This window comes from Rana temporaria, chromosome 13 (assembly GCF_905171775.1).
Source record: "Rana temporaria chromosome 13, aRanTem1.1, whole genome shotgun sequence".
NCBI classification, from domain to species: Eukaryota; Metazoa; Chordata; class Amphibia; order Anura; family Ranidae; genus Rana; species Rana temporaria.
In genome coordinates, this window is record NC_053501.1 from 115,987,347 (window position 1) to 116,011,997 (window position 24,651).

The 24,651-nt window shown below is 45.5% G+C and overlaps 2 protein-coding genes across 2 annotated transcripts in view; both read left to right on the forward strand.

Moving 5' to 3' along the window:
• LOC120920591 (NACHT, LRR and PYD domains-containing protein 12-like) overlaps positions 1-24,651 on the forward strand; it is a 148,999-nt gene that overhangs the window by 108,068 nt on the left and 16,280 nt on the right. The gene's annotated exons all lie outside the window — the stretch shown is intronic.
• Positions 1-24,651, forward strand: part of LOC120920593 (NACHT, LRR and PYD domains-containing protein 3-like) — a 67,216-nt gene that overhangs the window by 37,014 nt on the left and 5,551 nt on the right. Inside the window, exon 6 of the mRNA XM_040332753.1 lies at positions 335-400. Coding sequence (XP_040188687.1) covers positions 335-400 — 66 coding nt within the window. The remainder of the gene's footprint in view (positions 1-334; positions 401-24,651) is intronic.

Genomic DNA, 24,651 nt, shown 5'->3' on the forward strand with positions numbered 1-24,651 from the left:
TCGGCTCCTGCGCCCCCGTACCTCAGGCCAAATTAGGTACTGCAGGCCTATTTAGCTTGAATTCTGCTCGTCAGAATAAAAAAAAAAAAGTTGCTCGCAAATCAAAACACTCTCAAACCAAGTTACTCTTAAAACGAGGTTCCACTGTAAATAAAAACGAATTTCGGGAGTAACTAAATAATTTTTTGGGGCGAAAACTAAATTCCGAAACAAAATATTTCAGTGTGCACATGTTTAATATTTAGCCTGTTTAGATATGTTCTGAATTATAATTTTTATGGGCCGGCCTTAGATGAGATGATGTCATAGATTGTATTGATTTATCTCTCTATAGGTGTGGGTCTGGTGGATCAGATTCGAATGGATGAACTCCAACACACACGGACTCAGAAGCTGAGAGGTAATTTGATAAAACATTTTAACAATTTTCTGGAAAGTACAGATCTGGTGTTGCTATTTTTTCCTTACCCCTTTTAGGTCACACAAGTTGCTGAACAAAGTAATTTTTGCATTTTTAAAAAAATGTGTTAACCACTTATGGACCGCCGCACTACGATATACGACAACAGAATGGCAGGGCTGGGCACAAGGTTGTACAAGTACGTCCCTTTTAAGTGCCCAGCTGTGGGTCGTGAACGCGCCGAAGCTCCATGACCGCAACCGCAGACCCGATCGCGGGACACCGGCGGCGATCGGGTCTGCGGTTGCGGTCATGGAGCTTCGGCGCGTTCACGACCCACAGCTGGGCACAGAGCTGAAGAACGGGGAGAGGTGAGTGTAAACAAACCTTCCCCCGTTCTTCCCAGTGGCTTGTCAGTGATCGTCTGTTCCCTGTCATAGGGAACAATGATCAGTGACATCACATGCCAAGCCACGCCCCCCTACAGTAAGAATCACACACTAGGACACACTTAACTCCTTCAGCGCCCCCTAGTGGGGAACCCCTTCACTGCCAGTGTCATTTTCACCGTAATCAGTGCATTTGTATAGCACTGATCACTGTAAAAATTACAATGGTCCCAAAATGTGTCGAAGTCACGATAAAAATTGCTGATCGCCGCCATTACTAGTAACAAAAATTATTATTAATAAAAATGCCATAAATCTATCCCCAATAAACACGTATTGCGTTTTTTTTTTTACCAAAAATATGTAGAAGAATACGTATCGGCCTAAACTAAGGAAAACTTTTTTTTATATATATTTTTAGGGGTATTTATTATAGCAAAAGTAAAAAATATTGAATTTTTTACAAAATTGTCACTCTATTTTTATTTATAGCACAAAAAATAAAAACCGCAGAGGTGATCAAATGCCACCAGCTCTATTTGTGGGAAAAAAAAGGACGTCAGTTTTGTTTGGGTGCAACGTCACACGACCGCGTAATCGTCAGTTAAAGCGACGCAGTGCCGTATCGCAAATAAGGGCCTGGTCTTTGGCCAGCAAAATGGTCTGGGGCTGAAGTGGCTAAAATACACATTTTAGGCCTAGTTAAAAAAAATTACAGAACAAAAGGTGTGTAATTATGAAAAACGTATAGTGTCAAAAGTGTATATAATAAAAATGGATAGGTGAGGATAAAATAAAGTAGGGACCAATGGAGAAAGGAGGGTATGAATAAATGGAGTGGTGAGAAGGAAGATAAAGTGTAGTAACAGTGTATGTGGTAAGCAGTAATATGGTATGAAATATAATACATTGTGGTAACAATGTATATAGTAAACAAACCTCAATACTGAGGTCATAAATCATAAATACTAAGTAAAATGGTGGTCAAGGATAAAGAAAGGTGAAATAGGAATAGCAGGATATGGTGGTAACGACCATCAAAATATACCTTGATAAGTGGATCTGTGAGGGTGAGTGCTGCAAACACAATCATGGACATGTCCATTTAAGGGGGGACCAGCTAGACCGGAGAGAGTAGATGTACTCGCTGCAATTTTAGGCGGGGGATCCACCAACGGCACGCTAGGCAGCCAATAGGGAGAGGGGGTGGCGTCAGACAGTGGAACAGACACAGCTGTCCACCATTCCAGCGCCAACCACCTCATGAAGACGCCGAGATGGAAAAACAACAGCGCCAGCACCGCCAAGGTGACGCAGCGTGCATGATGCCGGAGACGTGACGTTGATGCGCAAGTGGGAATCTTCCCAGCCTCCCATGTGACACAGGGGAGGGGAGAGCCCAGGAGCGCATCGCAGCTCCCGGGACTGAGAGAACCAGCCAAGACCAGCCAGCTCAACCATGTCCCACCCATTGCACAGCAATGGCAAAACCAAGCAGGCACACTGTGGGTAACAGTGCGGACGGATACTCTATGGCTACACTCCTGTATACCCGCATGCTTGAGAGATTCAGAGTATGACAATATAAATAGTGCTTTGATAGACTAGACCACTGAATAGCCTAAATAAAGGGGGAGAGTGCCAGTAATGTAATATTACAAAAAACATAGGGATACATGTTTCCATCCCCAAAAATTATATAACAATATGGATAAGCTAAACTAGACTAAAAAGGTTTGGACTTTAAATAAGGCACTGGGTATCAGCCAAATGCCTCCATCCCCGCTGATTTGAACAGAAAAAGGCAAGGGTGGGACTTTTAGATGAAACATGCATCCCAGGAGAACCACAAAACAATTGAATATGGCAGATAACCAGTACATTAGACCCAAAAACGTTAACATGAGAGCATTGCGTGGCAGCAATTGGCAGTCAAGTGTTTAATCGCATAAAAAATATGTAACAAAAACAATAATGACATAGCATACATAGTATAGTAGTCAGAGATTGAATAGTCCATAATTCTGTAACAATATATGGTAATAATCCTTATCCACCTCAGCTCCCGTGGGCTGATGTTCCTCCGACCGTGCCTCCCCGGCCTCCTGACTCCACGCCTATATTCATAGTCATAGGCATACCTGTAAGTCATTTTAGGAATTGTTACTGCTCTATCTCTTCCCTCCTGTCCCTGTACCGAGATTCACCATACCAACCTATTTTAAATCTTACTGTTTTGATATTTATAGACCCCTACTACATACCTGCTCCTGAAGAGTGGCAGTAGCCACGAAACGCATTGAGCCAATAAGATGCCCTTTTATATACATACCGCTACTGCAACATCTACTACTTCATACACCGATTGGATTTTACCAACCAATTCCGGTTACAACTATCATGGAGATATATTTTAAGGATACTGATTTTGTATATTTTTATATTGTACCCGATATGCTCATTGGGAGCCAGTTAGATGCCCCCTCTGTCTATATTTAGTAGTATCATTATTATTTTTTTCACAAGAAAATAGTAGTATCATTATTACCCATCAGTTCCCATACCTACTGGAGTGTGCCAGCATATGCAAGTTCTAATTATAATTTTTTACCATGGAGACACGCTTCAATTGAATTGTTTTTTTCCCCCCTTATTGTACTATTGCTATTTATGAACCCAATATGTTATTATACTTTATTACCATATATTGTTACAGAATTATGTACTATTCAATCTCTGACTACTATACTATTTATGCTATGTCATTAATGTTTTTGTTACATATTTTTTATGCGATTAAACACTTGACTGCCAATTGCTGCCACGCAATGCTCTCATGTTAAAGTTTTTGGGTCTAATGTACTGGTTATCTGCCATATTCAATTGTTTTGTGGTTCTCCTGGGATGCATGTTTTATCTAAAAGTCCCACCCTTGCCTTTTTCTGTTCATAATTGACATGCTAATTCCCTACCCCTAAAAGGAGACATCTGACCCTTCAGACTTAGTTAGCATCACACAATGGACAATAGAACGTCTTTCAGGAGTCTACGCAATTAACACCTCAAAAGCATGTGTCCCCCCATTAAATGAAAACACTCCATTTGGAGTCAGACTTTAACAACCTGTACAATTCCAAGATATCCTGCAAAACACGAATTATCATTAATGTCCCATCTCATGTAATTTATAATTAATATTTCTCAGTCACCCTATGCCCAAAAGGGGCACAGGATGACCCTAGACCCAAGAGTCATTAGTGACGCTGGCCAGGAGGGCTGGATTAACATAGGGGCTGATGGAGCTGCAGCTCCAGGCCCCTTTCTCAAGATAGGCCCATTTGCCCCCAAAAAAAAAAAAAAGATTGACTGGGGGGGGGGGGGGGTTGTAGCTCGATGACCAGAGGTCACAGAAACACCACATTTGGGGGGTAGGCAGTTGAAGACCTACCCCACAACTGGTTAAAATATGGGATGGCTATCATTTATGGTTCCGGAGATACGGGCCTGCTTGCACAGCCTGTCAGAAGCTACATTCAGAGCGGCCAATATAAATACAAGCTGACACACTACAGCAGACTGATAGGATCACAGGGCTTATAATAATTATTTGTATATTACTCATGGTAATTAACCCCTTGCCACCCAGGCCAATTCTGACACTTCTCTACTACATGTAAAAATCATCATTTGTTTTTTTGCTAGAAAATTACTCTATGGTGGTCTTTGCAACGTTTTATGTTGCCCGGTATAGAGCTGCACGATTCTGGCTAAAATGAGAATTGCATTTTTTTGCTTAGAAGATAGATCACGATTCTCTCACGATTCTTGCAAGGTAACATCATCTTTCACATTAAAACAAAACAAAATGGGCTAACTTTACTGTTTTGTTTGTATGGTTTTTATTATTCATTGAAATGGGCAAATGCAGTGTGACATAAAATATTGCAGCAATAGCCATTTTATTCCCTAGAGCAGTGATGGCAAACCTTGGCACCCCAGATGTTTTTGAACTACATTTCCCATGATGCTCATGCACTCTGCAGTGTAGTTGAGCATCATGGGAAATGTAGTTCCAAAACATCTGGGGTGTCAAGGTTCGCCATCACTGCCCTAGAGTCTCTGCTAAAATATATATAATGTTTGGCGGTTCCAAGTAATTTTCTAGCAAATAATATTGCTTTTTAACATAAGAAACAAGTGTTGGACTTTAAGTGGTTAAATTTCCTGCATTTACACACAGAAGTTTGATCTAAGAAGATAGTTGGTTACAATGTTTCATATTGTTACAAACTTGGGGGATTTGTTCTTTACACACAGAAGTTTATCCCTTTGATCTAAAAAGGAAGCGTTAGTTACAATGTTTCCTGTTAAAAACTTGGCAGACTGCGTGCCCAGATATTTTCTTTTTATAGCTGAAAGTCTCTCCACTTGTTATATGAAAGAATCAGCAAACTCTGCATTGGAGATCGTCAGGGGGGTTGAATCGAAATCACGATTTTTTAACGATTAATTGTGCAGCTCTAGCACGGTATTTGCGCAGCAATTTTTCGAACGTGTTTTTTTGGAAATAAACTGTTTCATTCATTTAAAAAAACACTAAAGTTAGCACGATTTTTTTTGGTATCCTAAGCGATGCTTTAATTTTTTTTTAGGTTACATGTTTAGAGTTACAGAGGAGGTCTAGTACTAGAATTATTGTTCTCGCTCTAACGATTGTGGCGTATGTAACCTGTGTGTATCTGGCTCTGATACTACCAGTGCCTACCCAGCCACTGACTAGTATCTCTCCCAGCCTGTCCCCCACACACCCTCTCACCTGCTGACCTGTGGATGGGGGAATCACTCCTGCAGTGTTATTGTGTTCTGCCAGTGCGTACAATGATCAGTGTTGCTAACTATAGCTGGCAGCACTGATTGTTTTGGGAAAAACCTAACAGGCTGGTTGTACTCAAGTCGATTAATAGATTGACTTGTGTAAAACCAGCTAGCCCATACATAGATCGACTATGGCTGGTCTCTGCATAATTGGCGTAATTTCAATCCATGTATGACCCGCTTAACCACTACGCAGTCCCTAAACATCCTTCCACTCCTGTACATAGTGCTCACTGTCATACTCTCCACACTCCTCTCCTGTACATAGTGCCCACTGTCATACTCTCCACACTTCTCTCCTGTACATAGTGCCCACTGTCATACTCTCCACACTTCTCTCCTATACATAGTGCCCACTGTCATACCCTACACACTCCTCTCCTGTACATAGTGCCCACTGTCATACCCTCCATACTCCTCTCCTATACAGAGCGCCCACTGTCATACCCTTCACACTCCTCTCCTTTACATAGTGCCTGCTGTCATACACTTCTCTTCTGTACATAATGCCAACTGTTGCACCCTCCAGACTCCTCTCCTGTACATACTGCCCACTGTCATACCCTCCACATTCCTCTCCTGTACATACTGCCCCATCATACCCTCCACACTTCTATCTGTTACATACTACCCTCTGTCATACCCCCACACTCCTGTACACACTGCCTACTGTCATACCCTTCACACTCCTCTCATACACTTCTCTCCTGTACATACTGCCCACTGTCGTACCCTCCACACTTCTCTTCTGTACATACTGCTCATTGTCATTCCCTCCACACTCCTCTCCTGTACATACTGCCCACTGTCATACTCTTCACACTCCTCTCCTGTACATAGTGCCTTTTGCCGTACCCTTTGCACTCCTCTCCTGTACATAGTGCCTTTTGCCGTACCCTTTGCACTCCTCTCCTGTACATAATGCCCACTGTTAAACCCTCCACATTCCTCTCCCTCACCTGCACATACTTCCCACTTATATACCGTCCATACTCCTCCCCTATGTCGCTTACCCACAAAAACAGTTCTTTAAAATTATACTGAATACTCTCAATGTTACCAGCTCTAGAATGGACACACTTTTGATAGTTTAAATAAAGGAAATCTCAGTTCTCGTATTTGTTCTGCCCCATTATTAGTACTCATTTAATTTTGTGATTACTACTGTGATGTATAGAGGAACATCGGGGATCTCAGCTACTCTAAATATAGCACTTGTATAAAAAAGTGTCCCTGAAAATATTTTTTAAATGTTGGCAACTATGCACTTAGGCACTGCCCAAGGGCCACCGCCCACCGGGTCAGTAGAGGGCCCCATGAGAGGCTCCTGGGATCCTGTAATATTAAAGCGGTAGTAAACTTTCCTGACATTACTACTTTTTAGAGGCCCTGAGGTAGGTTATGCCACAATGTACAAGTATGCACAGCATATTAGCACATTAGGGTACACTTAAATGTTCAGACTGAGCCCTCCAGTGCTGCGCTGTGATGAATCCGGCGGGGCCCGGGCGCTTTCATCTTCACCCGGTCTTCCTTCTGGGTTCTGTGCCTTTGGTCACTTGCCTTGGCCGGGCTGCGTTGATGTCATTCCCACGCATTTATTTATTATTCATAAAAGGCCCCACCAAAATCCTCAGCACCAGGCCCATGATGTTCTTAATCTGGCCCTGACGCTGGCACAGGAGTACCCCACACCCTTCAAAATTCTCTGGGTGTCATGGGTCATTCTGTTACATCTCTCCCCTTTTGGTGGGAGACTGACACAGGAGGGAACCCCAAACGGGTTGACTCCGAAGTTAGTCAGTAGTTCCAGTCCTCCAATGCTGGTATCCATACAGTTCCCCAAATAAATTGCTCCAAACAGAGCATTACTCACCCAGCCAACCTCTGGGTCTCTCAGAGAACATGCCTGCCGCTGGGGAGTAGCCTGGACTGGCCCTTCTCCCTGAAAAGCTTTCAGCCACTGGATAGAAGACAGGGTGACTGGGCTCAGTCCATCATGCTTTTGGGGATCTGGGCCAACTGCCCCCCATCCCTGGGGTATACCAGTGGAGACTGAAGTCCCATCCACTGGTGGTAGGTGAAAATCCCCCAGGGCTTGCAAAGCAAAGCTGACATCCTCCGGTCTCAGTGCCGCACCATTCTCTGGGGTTGTGTCAGTGAGGACTGAAGTCCCATCCACTACCCCAGGAACTCCCTCTTCCATTAGTTGAGAGCAGAGGCTTGTGGCACTCTGCTCTGTTGCCAGCTCTTCTGCTGGGTTGCTGTGAGTGGAGACCACAGTCCCATCCACTACCACAGGAACTCCCTCTCCTGCTAGTTGAGAGCAGAGGCTCGTGGCACTCTGCTCTGTTGCCAGCTCTTCTGCTGGGTTGCTGTGAGTGGAGATCACAGTCCCATCCACTACCACAGGAACTCCCTCTTCCGTTAGTTGAGAGTAGAGGCTCGTGGCACTCTGCTCTGTTGCCAGCTCTTCTGCTGAGTATGCATAAACCGTAACATCCTCTGAATGGTCAATTAAGTCCATACGTTCTGTAATCTGTGGCTAGGGAGATGAGCCAACTGCCCTAGCCTCCTGGAACTCCACATCATCCGCTTCAGCTTTGGGAATGGCAATCTTCAGATTTTCCACTGCCGATTCATCAGCCAGGATTTCAAAATTGTCATCTAAAATTTCCTCATAGTCCCAGGCAACAGGAGCCCTACCCTGCTGCTGAGCAGAGTCTAGCAGGTGTCTGTAGGCGATCTCCAGCTCCCATTCCTGAATGGCCAGAAACTCCAAATCTTCCTGTAACCAGTGCCCTTCCGAGACATTCAATTTTTCCTCTCTGTGCTCCATTATGTCCTCCAAGCGCCACTCCCGGTCATCCAAAAAGTCAGGATCACTGGACATCCTCCAATACAATAGTCATCATAGTCAAAGCCTTCCGTGGGGCTGTCATCCGCTGACCACAGGCACTCTTGGGCTACATGAGGGAAGAGAGCTTCAGACGTTCATACTGTGTCTCCATTGTCCTGTGTCCTTGTAGCTGTTCCTCTGGCGATGGAACCATCCCACTGCTGTGCCACCACTGTAACGGTCACCACCGTTTATGATATTCCCATTCCATCGCCCCACGACAGCTTATCCGACAAGCCAGCAGACATCAGACACGATCCATCTCATTTCCCAGAATAACGAGACATACGCTCTGTTACTGGTTTCAAAATGTATGAACACTTTTAATGGTATCTTAGCTTTCTTATATACAGTACAAGCATGTTAAAGTTAATCACAGGGCTCCCAGCTGATGGTGGCTCACTTGTGGATTTTCTGAACAGAAGTGGATTCTTTGAACAAAAGTGGTTGAGTTAAAAAACAGGAGTTTTCTTTTAACTGCTTCTGCTTGGAAGTGTTGTTTTTTTTCCCCCTTTTTTTTAAACTTTTTAAACAGCCTTTTTTTTTCTTTTTCCTTTCTGCTAATTAAGGGGAGTGTTTAATTGTTCACAGGTGTGTGTTTGTTCACAGGTGTTCACAGGTGAGTATATAGTGTCTGTACAAACTCCCATAGGAGCTGGCTCCCAGCTGATGGTGGCTCACTTGTGGATTTTCTGAACAGAAGTGGATTCTTTGAACAAAAGTGGTTGAGTTAAAAACCAGGAGTTTTAAACACGAGTTAAGACAGGAGTCTTCATTATTTTATCAATCACTGACCCAGAACAAGCTTGCAGCTAGTAAAGTTAGAACTCTTAATATATAGATTCAGCGGTGCAGCAGACGCTCTCACCTTAGTCTGCTCACCCCAGGGACAGTGAGAGCAGGACGCTCTCAAACGAGTCGGCTCTCCCCAGGGATAGTGCAGCCAGGCAGGGTCCTCCCAGCTCTCGACTGCTGCAGACACAGCACAAACAACCAGATTGCTGCAGATTGGCACAGCGCGCCTGGGGTTTTTCGCCTTCCTCTGGAACAGTCGGGGAGAGAAGACTCAACGAGTGACGGCTCACTTGGACAGTCTTCCGCCCATCACCATAAAAGACCCCCCCAATCAACATTACTTCCCTGCGTTTTTTTCTGCGACCATGGGTTACCTAAAATACTCTGCAGAAACCATCCGGGAACTAAAACCATTTGCCTCTATACTCCCAGTTGTCACCAAAAAAGCTCTAAGGAATGAGCGACTGTTGAGAAACGATTCGCAGGTACCCCAGCCCAAGCGCATAATATGCGATTTGGTCAACACAAGATCGGCAGTAAAACACCGACAAGAAATCTATGATTTCATCCTTCAACACGATCTAGACTGCCTCTTCATCACAGAAAGCTGGCTCACAGCCGACTGCAACACCATTCTAACAGAATTGGTGCCAGCAAATTATCGCATTCAAATGCAAAACAGAGTGGGGCAAAGAGGGGGGGCCTGGCGGTGATCCACAAGACTCACCTCTCGATCACCAAACCAGTCCTTCAAAACCCAAGATACGGTCCATATGCTACTTTGCTATAGACCACCAGGCCCAAAAACGCACCTTCTCACGTTGTTGACAAAATTCATCTCCACATATACCCTAAACATCAAACACCTTTTGGTGCTTGGGGATTTCAACCTCTGGGCCAACTCTTCGCTGGACCCCATCGCCGACGCCTGTATCGACCATCTGGAAGGATTAGGTCTGCAGCAACTAATACAAGGCCCCACTCATGCCTCAGGCCATACGCTCGATCTCATTTTCAAACAAGATTTGGAAATTGACGTCCTGGAAAATGAGCCGCAACCATGGACCGATCACCATGCCATTAAATTCACAATCACCAAAAACGCCAGCCCAAAAAAAACACGACAAAACCGGTGACAACTCACTGGACTAGATCTCAGAAGAAGCTCCACTCGGAACTCTTCAAAACACTAGGGAACAAAATAAAAACAATCCAACAAAAACAAACAGCCACAGAAACACTTGACGCCATAAACAAGGCGCTACTACAGTCAGCTGACTTAGTAGCACCAAAAAGCAAAACTTGCATCCGGAAAAACAACTGCTAAAGCAAGAGCGTAGAAGAGCAGAAGCTGCGTGGAAAAGGTGCTCTTCAGATAAAAACCACACCATTTACAAGATAATAACAAAGAAATATCACAAAAAAATCTTCATGGCCAAAAAAAAATCATTTTTCCAACATCATCGCAATTGCCCTTAACCGCCCCCGAGAACTCTTCAAGCTGGTCACTCAGACTATGAATCCTGCGTGTTTAGATGCCCCCAATTCTGATTCACAAGAATTTTGCAACGAATTATCGGATTATTTCATTAATAAAATTGAAAAAATCCGTGAAAGTATTCAGCAAAATGGAACCGTCACCAACTCCCCCCCAAATCACAAACCTAATACCCACATAAATCTGCTGCAATCACCAAAATTCACTCTAAAACCCATTTCCATCGATGCCACTAAAAATATCATTGGGACTCTGCGTAACAGCACAGCACCCAATGATATCATTCCCACTAAACTGCTGAAAGAAAGTGCCGATATACTGGCACCAGCTATCACGCAGCTCATAAACCAATCTTTCAAGGAGGGCATGGTGCCCACCTTGCTGAAACAAGGTACAATAAAACCAATTCTAAAAAAACCTACCCTCAACCCCAAAGACCCAAACAACGATGAGGCCCATAACAGGTCTAACTGTTTTCTCCAAGGTAATGGAAAAAGAAGTTGTACAACAGCTGCAACTGCATTTAGACACCCATAAATTACTCGACCCGTTTTAATCAGGCTTCCGTCCGGGTCACGGAACAGAAACGGCGCTGCTCAAAATATGGGATGACGCTCTAGAGGCCGCAGACGAAGGAGAATCTTGTCTCCTGATAATGCTGGACCTAAGCGCGGCTTTTGACACTGTAGACCACGGACCACTATTGGCTAGGCTAGCTGAAGTAGCCGGAGTCGCTGAAGGTGTTTTACCCTGGTTCTCCTCCTTCTTGGAAAACCGATCACAAATAGTGAAAATGGGGTCTTTCACTTCTGAAAAACGTACGGTATCATGCGGAGTCCCTCAGGGATCTCCCTTGTCGCCCGTAATGTTTAATATCTATCTTCGCCCTCTCTTTGAAATCATCAGTAACCAGAAGTTACTTTACCACTCCTATACAGACGACACACAACTGTATTTCCGCATCTGCAACAAAAAGGATCATTCTCTTGGACTAGAGAAATGCCTCACTCTAAGCCCTCGTACAGACGGGCAAACATGTACGATGAAAAGGGTCCGCCTCACCGTTTTCAGCGTACATGCCCGCCCGGAGATTTCTGTATGATGGCTGTACACACCATCATACAGAAATCCGCGCGTACACGATACGCGGCGATGAGGCCGCGCCGTCGCGGCGACGATGACACGGCGACGTGCACGGCCCTGGCAGTTCAATGCTTCCACGCATGCGTCAAAGTCATTCGACGCATGCGAGGGATGGCGGCCGCTCGGACATGTACGGTAAGTCTGTACAGACGACCGAACATGTCCAACGGACAGGATTCCAGCGGGCATGTTTCTACGCAAGTTTAGAAACATTTGCCCGCTCAAAAACGGTCTGGCGGGCAAATGTACGCTGGAATCCTGTCCGCTCGGCTGTACAGACGACCGAACATGTCTGCTGAAACTGGTCCGCGGACCAGTTTCAGCAAACATGTTCGGTCGTGTGTACGGGGCCTAATAGATAACTGGATGACAAACAGTTATCTTAAACTCAACGATTCAAAAACAGAACTTCTCCTGTTTCAAGCCAGCCGGAAAAATCACCCCGCGTCAACATGGACTCCCCCAGCCATTCTGGGTAAAACTATCACCCCTAGCACCAAAGTCAAAAGTCTCTGAGTAATTTTCGATACCTACATGACAATGGATGCACAAATAGGGTCAGTAGTCAGCGGATCCCACCATCTGCTGCGCCTACTACGCAGACTCACGCCCTTTATCCCGAAAGAGGACATTGCAGTCGTGGTGGGAACAATCATCAATTCCAGACTCGACTACGCAAATGCCCTCTATCTAGGACTCCCCAAATACCAAATCACTCGTCTGCAAGTCGTTTAAAATACAGCCGCTCGACTAGTGACCGGAAAAAAACCATGGGAATCAATCTCACCTTCACTGAGATCCCTTCATTGGTTGCCAGTAAAAGACAGAATCGCTTTCAAGGCACTCTGCCTAATACATAAGTGTATTCAAGGCAACGCCCCCCAATATCTATGCAAAAAAATAAAAGCCCATAACCCCAATCGCATTCTGCGATCCACCAATCAAAACCTACTCCAGATACCCAAAGCCAGATACAAGTCCAAAGGAGATCGGAGATTTGCAGTCCAGGAACCTCGCCTGTGGAATGCACTACCAACCACCATCCGACTGGAGTCGGACCACTTGGCCTTCAGGAGAAAGATTAAAACCCATCTCTTCTGAGGTCAAGGGGTTCCTTACCCATGAAATAGATACAGCGCCCAGAGGCGATTCAGTTCGCATGTGTTGCACTTTTCAAGTTTCTCACTCACTCACTCAGGGACAAAGAAACTCTCCACCCACACATCACACAATGGGGGGCTTCAATACACCTTCTCTTAGACAATGACATTCAATTGAGTTAATTATTAGTCATCCCCCAGACATCCCGTCTCCACATTTAGAGGGGTTAATTACTACAGCTTGACAAGTTCCCCTCACCTGTTACACAAAACACATTCCTTTACTAAACATAACTGACATGCCAATTCCCTACTCCTAAAAGGAGACATCTGACCCTACAGACTTAGTTAGCATCACACAATGGACAATAGAATGTCTTTCAGGAGTCTACGCAATTAACACCTCAAAAGCATGTGTCCCCCCATTGAATGAAAACATTCCATTTGGAGTCAGACTTTAACAGCCTGTAAAATTCCACGATATCCTGCAAAACATGAATCATCATTAATTTCTCATCTCATGTAATTTATAATTAATATTTCTCAGTCACCCTATGCCCAAAAGGGGCACAGGATGACCCTAGACCCATGAGTCATTAGTGACGCTGGCACAGGTGTACCCCTCATCCTTCAAAAGTCTCTGAGTGTCATGGGTCATTCTGTTACGTCCCCCTATCGTAATATTTCTTGTAGTTGTCCTTGGCATGCTGCATCATTTCCTGGAGTTTCTGGAATTTTAACTGGACAGAGGCTATCCGATCCTGTACAGCTGGGACAGATATCTCAGGAATGTAATTTGGGAGAAAAAAAGTGTGGATGCCAAAATTGGACCAAAAGGGGGTTTGATTGGTGGCGTAATGGATGGAGTTGTTATATGCAAATTCGGCATAAGATAACAGGGATGACCAGTCGTCCTGAGAAGCAGAGCAGAAGCAACAGCGGTATTGTTCCAGGGTTTGATTTGTCCTCTGTTTGGCCGTTGCTCTGATGGTGATAGGTGGATGAGAGGCAGATCTTGATCTCCAGGGATTTGCAAAGTTCCTTCCAGAATTTGGACGTAAACTGGACGCCCCTGTCTGAGACGATGCTCTTAGGTACCCCATGGAGCCTAATTATTTCCTTAAAGAATATCTTGGCTGTATCTGCAGCAGAAGGAGTACCCCCCATGGGCAGGAAGTGTGCCATCTTAGAAAGACGGTCAATCACGACCAAGATCGTGGTGAAACCTCCAGAGGGAGGTAGGTCGACAATGAAGTCCATGGAGACCTCTGCCCATGGCCGTTCAGGTAAGGTTTGAGTAGGCCCCAGGTTTTGGTGTTTGGTCCCTTATTACACTGACAACGGGTGCAAGAAGTGACGTAGGCCTTACAGTCCTGTCTCCAGCCTGGCCACCAGAACGAATGGGAGACCAGTTCTATGGTTTTCCGTGTCCCAAAATGACCTGCCAGCTTGTGGTCATGAAAAGTACATAAGACTAGGTGTCTTGCTTCCAACGGGACAACGATTTTACCTCTGGACCAAGCAGGTCATCATGTTTTTCCAAGGAAGACATTTCCTGGTCAGGGCAATACTGGATGCTGTTTTAATGGAGGTCAACAGATTAGTCTGGGATATCAAAAGAAAATTTTGTGAGGACAGGATGGTACTTGGTTCAGTTGCTTGAGAGGTTTTGGGGGAACATCCTGGGGAGAGCATCTGCCATCCAATTCTTGGAGCCGGGCCTGTAGAAAATATGAAAATTGAATCTGGTAAAAAAAAAGAGCCCAACAGGCTTGCCTGGGTCGGAAACGTTTTGCTGACCTTAAGTATTCCAAATTTTTGTGGTCGGTGAAGATCATGACAGGGTGAGATGCCCCCTCCAGCAGGTATATCCATTCCTCCAGAGCAAATTTAATAGCCAATAACTCTCTTACTCCGACACCATAATTTCTTTCCGGTGGGCTTAGTTTCCGGGTGTAGAAGGGACTTGAGCCCCTGTCTTTGAGAAAGGATGGTCCCAGTGGCTGTCTCAGAGGCGTCTACTTCTAATATGAATGGCAATGTTGGGTCTGGATGCCGCAAAACGGGTGCAAAGGTGAACGCGGCCTTCATTTTCATGAAAGCTTCCTGGCTTCCTGTGACCATTGAAAGCGATTGCCCTGGCGTGTTAGTTGGGTAATGGGTGCCACAATAGAAGAGAATCCAATGATCAACCTCCTGTAGAAATTTACAAAACCAATGAACCATTGTACCCCTTTTCTATCCACTGGAGCTGGCCATTCCTGAATTGCTTTGACCTTCTGTGGGTCCATTGCAACCCCGTTGGTGGAAATGATGAAACCAAGAAATTGCACGGTAGTTTTTTCAAAGTCAAATTTTTCAGCCTTAAAGGGTCACTAAAGGAAAAAAAAATGTTGCCTAAAATTAACGTCTGCAAGGTAGACAGACAGAATAGTGTAATGATTCTGTTAAAAAGCGAGTAAATACCTATTAAATTCCTTCATCTATATCACCTCCGGCATTCTAGTTTCTGTTCTCTCATTCACTTCCTGGTTTGCATCGTTCGTTCATGTAAGAACTACATTTCTCAGTATGCATTGCGGCACGCCCAGTAATTCACACCTCCTTGAAGTCTCTAACACGTAGAGAGCGTCCTGCCACACAGATGTAGTTTCCAGGAGGGGGTGAGCACATCACTGACCACCGCAGTAAAGCCTCCCATCACGGTGGTCAGTAAAATCAGACAAGCAGGAAGTGAACAGAACAGAGAAGAAATAGAGCAACTTCTGAGCAAAAATTAACAATGAGGAAGTGTAAAGAGGAATGTCTGCAGGTAAAGAATGCTTATTATGAAAAAAAATATTCCTTTACAACCCCTTTAAGATATAGTTTGTGTTCTCTAAGGATTTTGAGGACCTTTTTAACATGGACCCCGGTGCTATTCAACAGAGGCAGAGAAAATGAGAATATCATCCAAATACACAACTAGGAAGTCGTCGAGATGCTCACGGAAGGTGTCGTTGACCAGGTGCTGAAAGGTGGCTGGAGCATTACAGAGCCCGAATGGCATCACTAAATATTCATAGTGGCCAAACCTGGATCTAAAGGCGGTCTTCCATTCGTTTCCAGCCCTGATTCAGATGAGATTGTAGGCACCTCGAAAGTCAAGCTTAGAGAAGATTTGAGCTTATCGGAAGCGGGTATCTGTTTTTGATGGTAATCTTATTTAGTTCCCTGTAATCTATGCAGGGCCTCAGAGATCCGTCCTTTTTTTCCACAAAAAAGATTCCTGCTCCGGCTGGAGAGGAGGATGGACGGATGAACTGCTTCTCCAAATTTTCATCTATGTAGGCCTTGAGGGCCTTTAACTCGGTTTCAGATAGTGGGAAGATACGACCAAAAGGCACCTTAGAGCCAGGCAGGAGGTCTATGGGACAATCATACGGCCTATGAGGTGGTAGACGGTCGGCCTGTTGTTTGTCGAAGACGTCCCTGAATTCCAGATATACAGGGGGAACATGCTGAAGATTATCTGGTATGGCCGCTGCAAGTGGCAAGTAGAGCAAGTGGCAGAGACAGGGATGAGGCAGTGCTGAGAGCAATAGTGGGAAGTGAAGTTGACCTCCTTCTTGACCCAGTTTATGTGAGGCTTGTGTGCCTGTAGCCAGGGGAGGCCCAAAATAATGGGAAACATAGGAGAGGGAATGAGGTCCAATCGCAGAAACTGTTGGTGTCCAGAGTCAGTATGTCTGGACAGCCGCACTCTGAAAAAAACTTTCGGTTTCCTTTTATTGGTAAAAAAGCTTTAAACACCACACATCACAGCAAAAATAGGGGAAGCAGCTGACAGGTTTCACACTATTAATTAGTGCTTAGTCATAGCTTCGTGCATTGCCGCCACCTGGGCTTTTCTGAGAGGACACAGATTTGTTTCATACACCCATCTGGAGCGGTAACTCTATCTCTCTGTCCAGAGTCAGTGGTGGCAAGGATGGGTTTGGTCTCTTGAGTAATTAGCCCGGAGCGAGGAAGAGAACCATCTGCCAGGTGTACTTGTAGGTGATGTGGAATCCAGAAAGCAACTGCAAGCTCCGGAGTCAATAATAGCCGGTTGGTGTGTTGCTCCTCCCGGATAGCTGTAGGGAGATAAAGAGAACAACATAAGTCTGAGGAGTACCAGAAACGTGATAGTTCAAAGCATGTTGGGGTGCAGACTTACTGGGTCTCACCGGGCAGTTACAGAGGAAATGGCCAGTACCCCCACAATAGAGGCATAGATTGGCTTGACGCCTGCACTGTTTTTCCTCAGGGGTGAGAGGTGCCCAGACCAGTCCAAGTTGCATGGGCTCGGGTTCAGGGGTAGGAGCGGCTGTGGGAACTGGGAGAGGCGGATGTACAGGAACCGGTCTGGGAAGGGTCCAACTGGAAAGAGCAGCTTAGAAGCGTTTGGAGCTCCCGCAGGCGCCTGTCAAGTTGGGTGACAGACTGGATTAGACTTTCCAAAGAAGCATGAGTCTCAATTCTTGCCAGCTCGTCTTTGAGAGCTTCGGATAGTCCTTGGCGGTATTGATATTTTAAAGTCGCCTCGTTCCAGCCAGTATCGGCTGACCATTTCCAAAATTCTGCAGTGTAATCTTCTATTGGCCTTCTTTCCTGGGTTAAGCTGTGTAGAGTAGCCTCAGCCATAGCCGTGCGCTGGGGGGGCAGCACAGTGGTGCAGTGAGTAGCACTTTCGCCTAGCAGCAAAAGGGTTGCTGGTTCGAATCCTGACCACGACACCATCTGCTTGGAGTTTGCATGTTCTCCCTGTGTCTGCGTGGGTTTCCTCCGGGTACTCCGGTTTCCTCCTACACTCCAAAGACATGCTGGTAGGTAAATTGGATCCTGTCCAAAAATTGGCCCAGTATATATATGTATATCTGTGTGTAGGACTGTGTGTCCAAAGCGTGTCGAGATCCTACGGGGTAAAATGACTGCACCAGCCAAGCAGACACTGGCTGGAAAAAGCGCCCAGAGGCGATTCAGTTTGCATGTGTAGCGCTATACAAGTCATTCATTCATTCATCATACAACTGAACTGCGACTTGTTTTCGAAGAAGGTATCCACAGAATTTAGTACAGGGCTCCTTTACTCCATTAAACCCATTAGGCCCATGCTTGCGATTGAGGAGGGATATGATGAAACCCACCTTCACTACTTCTGAAGAGAAGGTCCTGGGCTGGAGGGCTAGGTATAAAGAGCAGGCGTTCTTAAAAGCCCGGTGCTTCTTGCAATCGCCCGAGAATCGCTCAGGTGTGGGGACCCTAGGTTCGGGGAGAGTCATCACCACCGTCGGACTTGCTGAGGTTTGAGAGGTGGAAGCCCCACTAGGAGATGCAGGGGCTGTTGGCCCAGGTGATCCAGTGAGTGTAGCCCTCCTGCAACTTTTGAACCGCATCAGTGAGTGCTGAGACCTGCTGGCAGAGCGTCTCAAAAGGGGAACACACTCACCGAGGCCGAGATGCCGAGAGCGATTCACCCTTGCGACTTGGCACACTTCGCCCCCTGGAGGTGAGACAGAGGGAGGATGGCGCGAAGAGGCACTGGCTACCAGCAGGGAAGGTGGATCTTGCTAGAAGATCTGATAGCGCTGAACTGTAGGAGCAAGGCCGGAGGGAGGTCACCAAGAGCAGGCCAAGGGTCAGACACAAGAGACAGGAAATCAGTTCAATAAGTCCAAGCAGCAGGTCAGTAGCTGAAGAAGGTAGCAGGTACAAGGTGCAGGCAGAAGGTCAGGGGCTGGAGAGAAGTAGCGAATCCGAGAAACAAGCCAGGGGTCAGGTCCAGGAGAGAAGAGCAGAGTAGTCAAGCCGATCCGGGTCACAACAAAGGTTCAGGTACAGGTAAACAGGAAGTCAGGTATAACAGGAAGCTGACAACAAACCAGCAACCTGTCATGGTGCCCGAGCTATCTTATGTAGGCCCGCCAGGATCCCGATTGGTGCGCTTGTGCGCATGCGCACGCTGTTCTACAGGGCCGCGCATGCGCACGCACCGTTCTACCGACCCACGCATGCACAAGTGACGAAGCGCCGTTCCACCGCGCATGCGCGCAGGACGGCTGGTGTTGGCAAGATTGTTTCTCTGACAATTATGCTCATAATCTGAGGTTCCACTGTAACTGTGAATGACCCTAGAATTATTGCTTTCCCTCTGACAAGCATGGGAATACATAACAGGAGTTATTATCCCATCATTATTTTTATACATATCAGCACTGACACGTGTATTTATGCATGCATGTGTATATATAGATATATAGGGGACTTCAACCACCTAAGATCCAGAAGACTTTACTCCCTCTATGACCAGGCCATTTTTTACTGGTCAGCACTGCGCCACTTTAACTGGCAATTGTGCGGTCATGCAACACTGTACCCAAATTTTATTTTTTTCATATATTGTAAATAGAGCTTTCTTTTGGTTGTACAGTGGAACCTCAGATTGCGAGTAACGCGGTTAATGAGTGTTGTTTCGCAAAACGAGCAGGATTCAGGCCAAAGCGATGTGCAGTACCGCTTTTGGCCTGAGGTGGTGGGGCGCCGGAGCCAAACGGTGTGGATCGCAGCTGATCGTCGCCGTTCGGAAATGCATGGAAAGGTCCGAGGACAGTTCGGCTTACCTCGGCAAACCTCCGAAAGGCTCTGGAACGCAGTCTTTCCGAGGTTTGCCGAGGTCAGCCGAACTGTCCTCTGGCCTTTCCGGCCATTTCCGACCCCCCGCCTCTGGCCACATGCGGTATTGCATGTCATTGAAGTCAATGCGGAACAAATTATTTTAGTTTCTATTGACTTTAACCACTTAAGGACCTTGCCTGTTTTTAAGAATCAGTGTTTACACGTTAAAAACAAGTTTTTTTGCTAGAAAATTACTTTGAACCCCCAAACATTATAAAAAAAATTCTAACACCCTAGAGAATAAAATAGCGGTCATTGCAATAATTTTTGTCACACTGTATTTGCGTAGCGGTCTTACAAGTGCGCTTTTTTTGGAAAAAAATTACTTTTTTGAATAAGAAAACAGTAAAGTTAGCCCATTTTTTTCTATATTGTGAAAGATAATGTTACGCTGAGTAAATTGATACCCAACATGTCATGCTTCAAAGTTGCGCCCGCTTGTGGAATGGCGTCAAACTTTTATCCTTAAAAATCTGCATAGGCGACATTTAAAAAATTCTAGAGGTTGCATGTTTTGAGTTACAGAAGAGGTTACAGAAGAGGTCTGGGGATAGAATTATTGTTTTCGCTCTACCGATCGCGGAGATACCTCACTTGTGTGGTTTTAACATCGTTTTCATATGTAGGTGAGACTTATGTATACGTTCGCTTCTGCGTGCGAGCTTGTCGGTACGCGGCGCTATAAAAAAATAAATCTTATTTATTTTACTTTACAGTTTTAAAAAATAAATACATTTGGACACTTTTATTCCTACTACAAGGAATGTAAACATCCCTTATAATATTAAAAAGCATGACAGATCCTCTTAAATATGAGATCTGGGGTCCAAAAGATCTCACATCTCATATTTAGGCAGGGCCAGATTAAGAACATTATGGGCCTGGTGCTGAGGATTTTGGTGGTGCCTTTTATAAATAATAAATAAATGCGTGGGAATGACAACAACGCAGCCCGGCCAAGGCAAGTGACCAAAGGCACAGAACCCAGAAGGAAGACTGGGTGAAGATGGAAGTGCCCGGGCCCCGCCTGATTGATCACAGCGCAGCACTGGAGGGCTCAGTCTAAAAATGTACCCTGTACCCTAATATGCTAACATTCTGTGCATACTTGTACTGTACATTGTGGCATAACCTACCCCAGGGCCTCTAAAAAGTAGTAATGTCAGGAAAGTTTACTACCGCTTTAATATCACAGGATCCCAGGAGCCTCTGAATGAATGAATGACTTGTATAGCGCTACACAGAGCTTTTTTTCTCAGAAAATAGGTGCAGGAACTCAACTACGACCTGTTCAGATTTCACAAACAGTAGAAGGGTCTTAAAAGGGGCATTAAATACCAGAATTGCATTACATACAGAGTTCAGGGGGTTACAAAGCTGTCACTTGTAAACACAGAAACCAGACTTCTGTGTTTACAAGTGATTGTGGTGAACAGGCACCATAGGGTCTGAGCCATAGGTGGTGGAACTGAGTTCCCCCAAGTACCCCCTGAAAAAAAGCCCTGGCACTACACATGCGAACTGAATCGCCTCTAGGCGCTTTTTGCAGCCAGTGTCTTCCTGGCTGGTGCGGTCACTTACCCGTAGGATCTCGACACGCTTGGGACACACAGTCCTACACACATACAGTATATACTGGGCCAATATGGACAGGATCCAATTAACCTACCAGCATGTCTTTGGAGTGTGGGAGGAAACCGGAGTACCCGGAGGAAACCCACGCAGACACAGGGAGAACATGCAAACTCCAAGCAGATGGTGTCGTGGTCGGGATTTGAACCTGCGACCCTTTTGCTGCTAGATGAAAGTGCTAACCACTACACCACTGTGCCTCTCATGGGGACCCCTACTGACCCAGTGGCCCTTGGGCAGTGCTTAAGTGCATAGTTGCCAACATTTAAAAAATATTTTCAGGGACACTTTTTTTACAAGTGCTATATTTAGAGTAGCTGAGATCCCCTATGTTCCTCTATACATCACAGTAGTAATCAAAAAATGTAATGAGTACTAATAATGGGAGAGAACAAATATGAGAACTGATATTTCCTTTAGTTGAACTAACAAAAGTGTGTCCATTCTAGAGCTGGCAACATTGAGGGTATTCAGTATAATTTTAAAGGCACTATGTATAGGAGAGAAGTGTGGAGGAGATGACAGTGAGCAGTATGAACAGGAGAGAAGTGTATGACAGCAGGCACTAGGTACAGGAGAGGAGTGTGAAGGGTATGACAGAGGGCAGTATGTACCAGAGAGAAGTGTGGAGGGTATGATGGGGCAGTATGTACAGGAGAGGAGTGTGGAGGGTATGATGGGGCAGTATGTACAGGAGAGGAGTGTGGAGGGTATGATAGTGAACAGTATGTACAGGAGAGGAGTGTGGAGGGTATGACAGTGGGCACTATGTGCAGGTGAGGAGTGTGTAGGGTATGACAGTGGGCACTATGTATAGGAGAGAAGTGTGGAGAGTATGTACAGGAGAGGAGGATGAGAGAATCTGGGAAGGAAAAATGTAAAAAGGTTTGTGGAAGAATGCAAAAATGGATGAAGAAGACTAGGACAGGCGCACTCCAAAAAAGGGTTCCTTTTTAATAAAATATGTCACAAAACTGACATGTCACAGCAGAAATCAGAAAAACGCAACTGAGGCGTTTCACACTGTCATACAGTGCTTAGTCATAGCTATGCGGCACCCAGGGTTTTGGATTTGGTGAGAGAGTTCTCTTGGTCTATGGGAGCGGTCACCCTTCTTCCCGTTTGTGGAAGGATGTTTAGGGACTGCGTAGTGGTTAAACGGTACATACATGGATTGAAATTACGCCAATTATGCAGAGACCAGCCATAGTCGATCCTATGTATGGGCTAGCTGGTTTTACACAAGTCAATCTATTAATCGACTTGAGTAAAACCAGCCTGTTAGGTTTTTCCCAAAACAATCAGTGCTGCCAGCTATAGTTAGCAACACTGATCATTGTACACACTGGCAGAACACAATAACACTGCAGAAGTGATTCCCCCATCCACAGGTCAGCAGGTGATATTGTGTGTGGGGACAGGCTGGGGAGAGATACTAGTCAGTGGCTGGGTAGGCACTGGCTAGTATCAGAGCCAGATACACACAGGTTACATACGCCACAATCGTTAGAGCGAAAACAATAATTCTAGCACTAGACCTCCTCTGTAACTCTAAACATGTAGGGGCAGATCCACATAGATCTGCACCCGCGCAGCGTATCTGAGATACGCTACGCCGCCGTAACTTACCCGGCTTTGGTTTGAATCCAGAAAGAATTTGCGCCCTAAGTTACGGCGGCGTAGTGTATCTCTCGCGGTGTAATGGCGCGGAATTCAAATGAGGCGATAAGGGGGCGTGTTTCATTTAAATGAAGCGCGTGCCCGCGCCGAACGAACTGCGCATGCGCCGTCCCTAAATTTCCTGCCGTGCATTGTGCTAAATGACGTCGCAAGGACGTCATTGTTTTGACGTGGACGTAACTTACGTCCAGCCCCATTCACGGACGACTTACACAAACGAAATAAAAAAAAAATTAAATTTGACGTGGGAACGACGGCCATACTTAACATTGCGTACACCACCAGATAGCAGCTTTAACTATACGCCGAAAAAAGCCGACTAGAAACGACGTAAAGGAATGCGACGGCCGCTCGTACGTTCGTGGATCATCAGAAATAGCTAATTTGCATACTCAACGCCGAATACGACGGAAAAGCCACCCAGCGGACGCCGAAGAATTGCATCTAAGATCCGAAGGCGTACGAAGACGTACGCCTGTCGGATCTAACCCAGATGCCGTCGTATCTTGTTTTGAGGATTCACCCGGAAGATACGGGCGTTCGTTTTTAGAGCTGGCCGGCTTGTTTACTTGTTGGATGCCTTGTCTGATCTATTTGATGTAAGTGCATACCCGTTTTTACCTTATTAAATCACCAGGATTTTACACTATTGTGAGTCCCTCTTCTATTTGCATATATCCTGTTTGGCTGAGATTAATTTTCTACATTCAGAACGAGCGCAATAATTTTTTCCATTTACTATTCATCCCATATTTTTACCAGTTGTGGGGTAGGTCTTCACCTGCCTACCCCCCAAATGTGGGATTTCTGTGACCTCTGGTCGTCGGGCTACAACCCCCGAAGTCGATCTTTTTTTTTTTTTCAGATTTTTTTTTTTTTGGGCAAATGGGCCTATCTTGAGAGAGGGGCCTGGAGCTGCAGCTCCAATGGCCCCTATGTTATTCCGGCCCTGCTAAGGACACCCCCCCAGGCACGATATTTAAAGGAATATTTTATTTTTATTGTTTCACTTTAAAGCAGGAGTTCACCCGAAAAAAAATTTTTAACCTTAGATTGATGCTCATTTTGTCAAGGGGAATCGGTAGTTTTTTTAAAATCGAAGCAGTACTTACCGTTTTAGAGAGCGATCTTCTCCGCCACTTCCGGGTATGGTCTTCGGGACTGGGCGTTCCTATTTGATTGACAGGCTTCCGACGGTCGCATACATCGCGTCACGAGTAGCCGAAAGAAGCCGAACGTCGGTGCGGCTCTATACGGCACCTGCGCACCGACGTTCGGCTACTATCGGAAAATCGTGACGCGATGTATGCGACCGTCAGAAGCCTGTCAATCAAATAGGAACGTCCAGTCCCGCAGCCCATACCCGAAAGCGGCGGAGAACATCTATCTCTAAAACGGTAAGTACTGCTTCGATTTTAAAAAAACTACCCGATTCCCCTTGACAAAATGAGCATCAATCTAAGGTTAAAAATTAACTTTTCGGGTGAACCTCCACTTTAAGCATTATTATAATCACTGCTACTAAAAAAAACTGACGTTTTAAA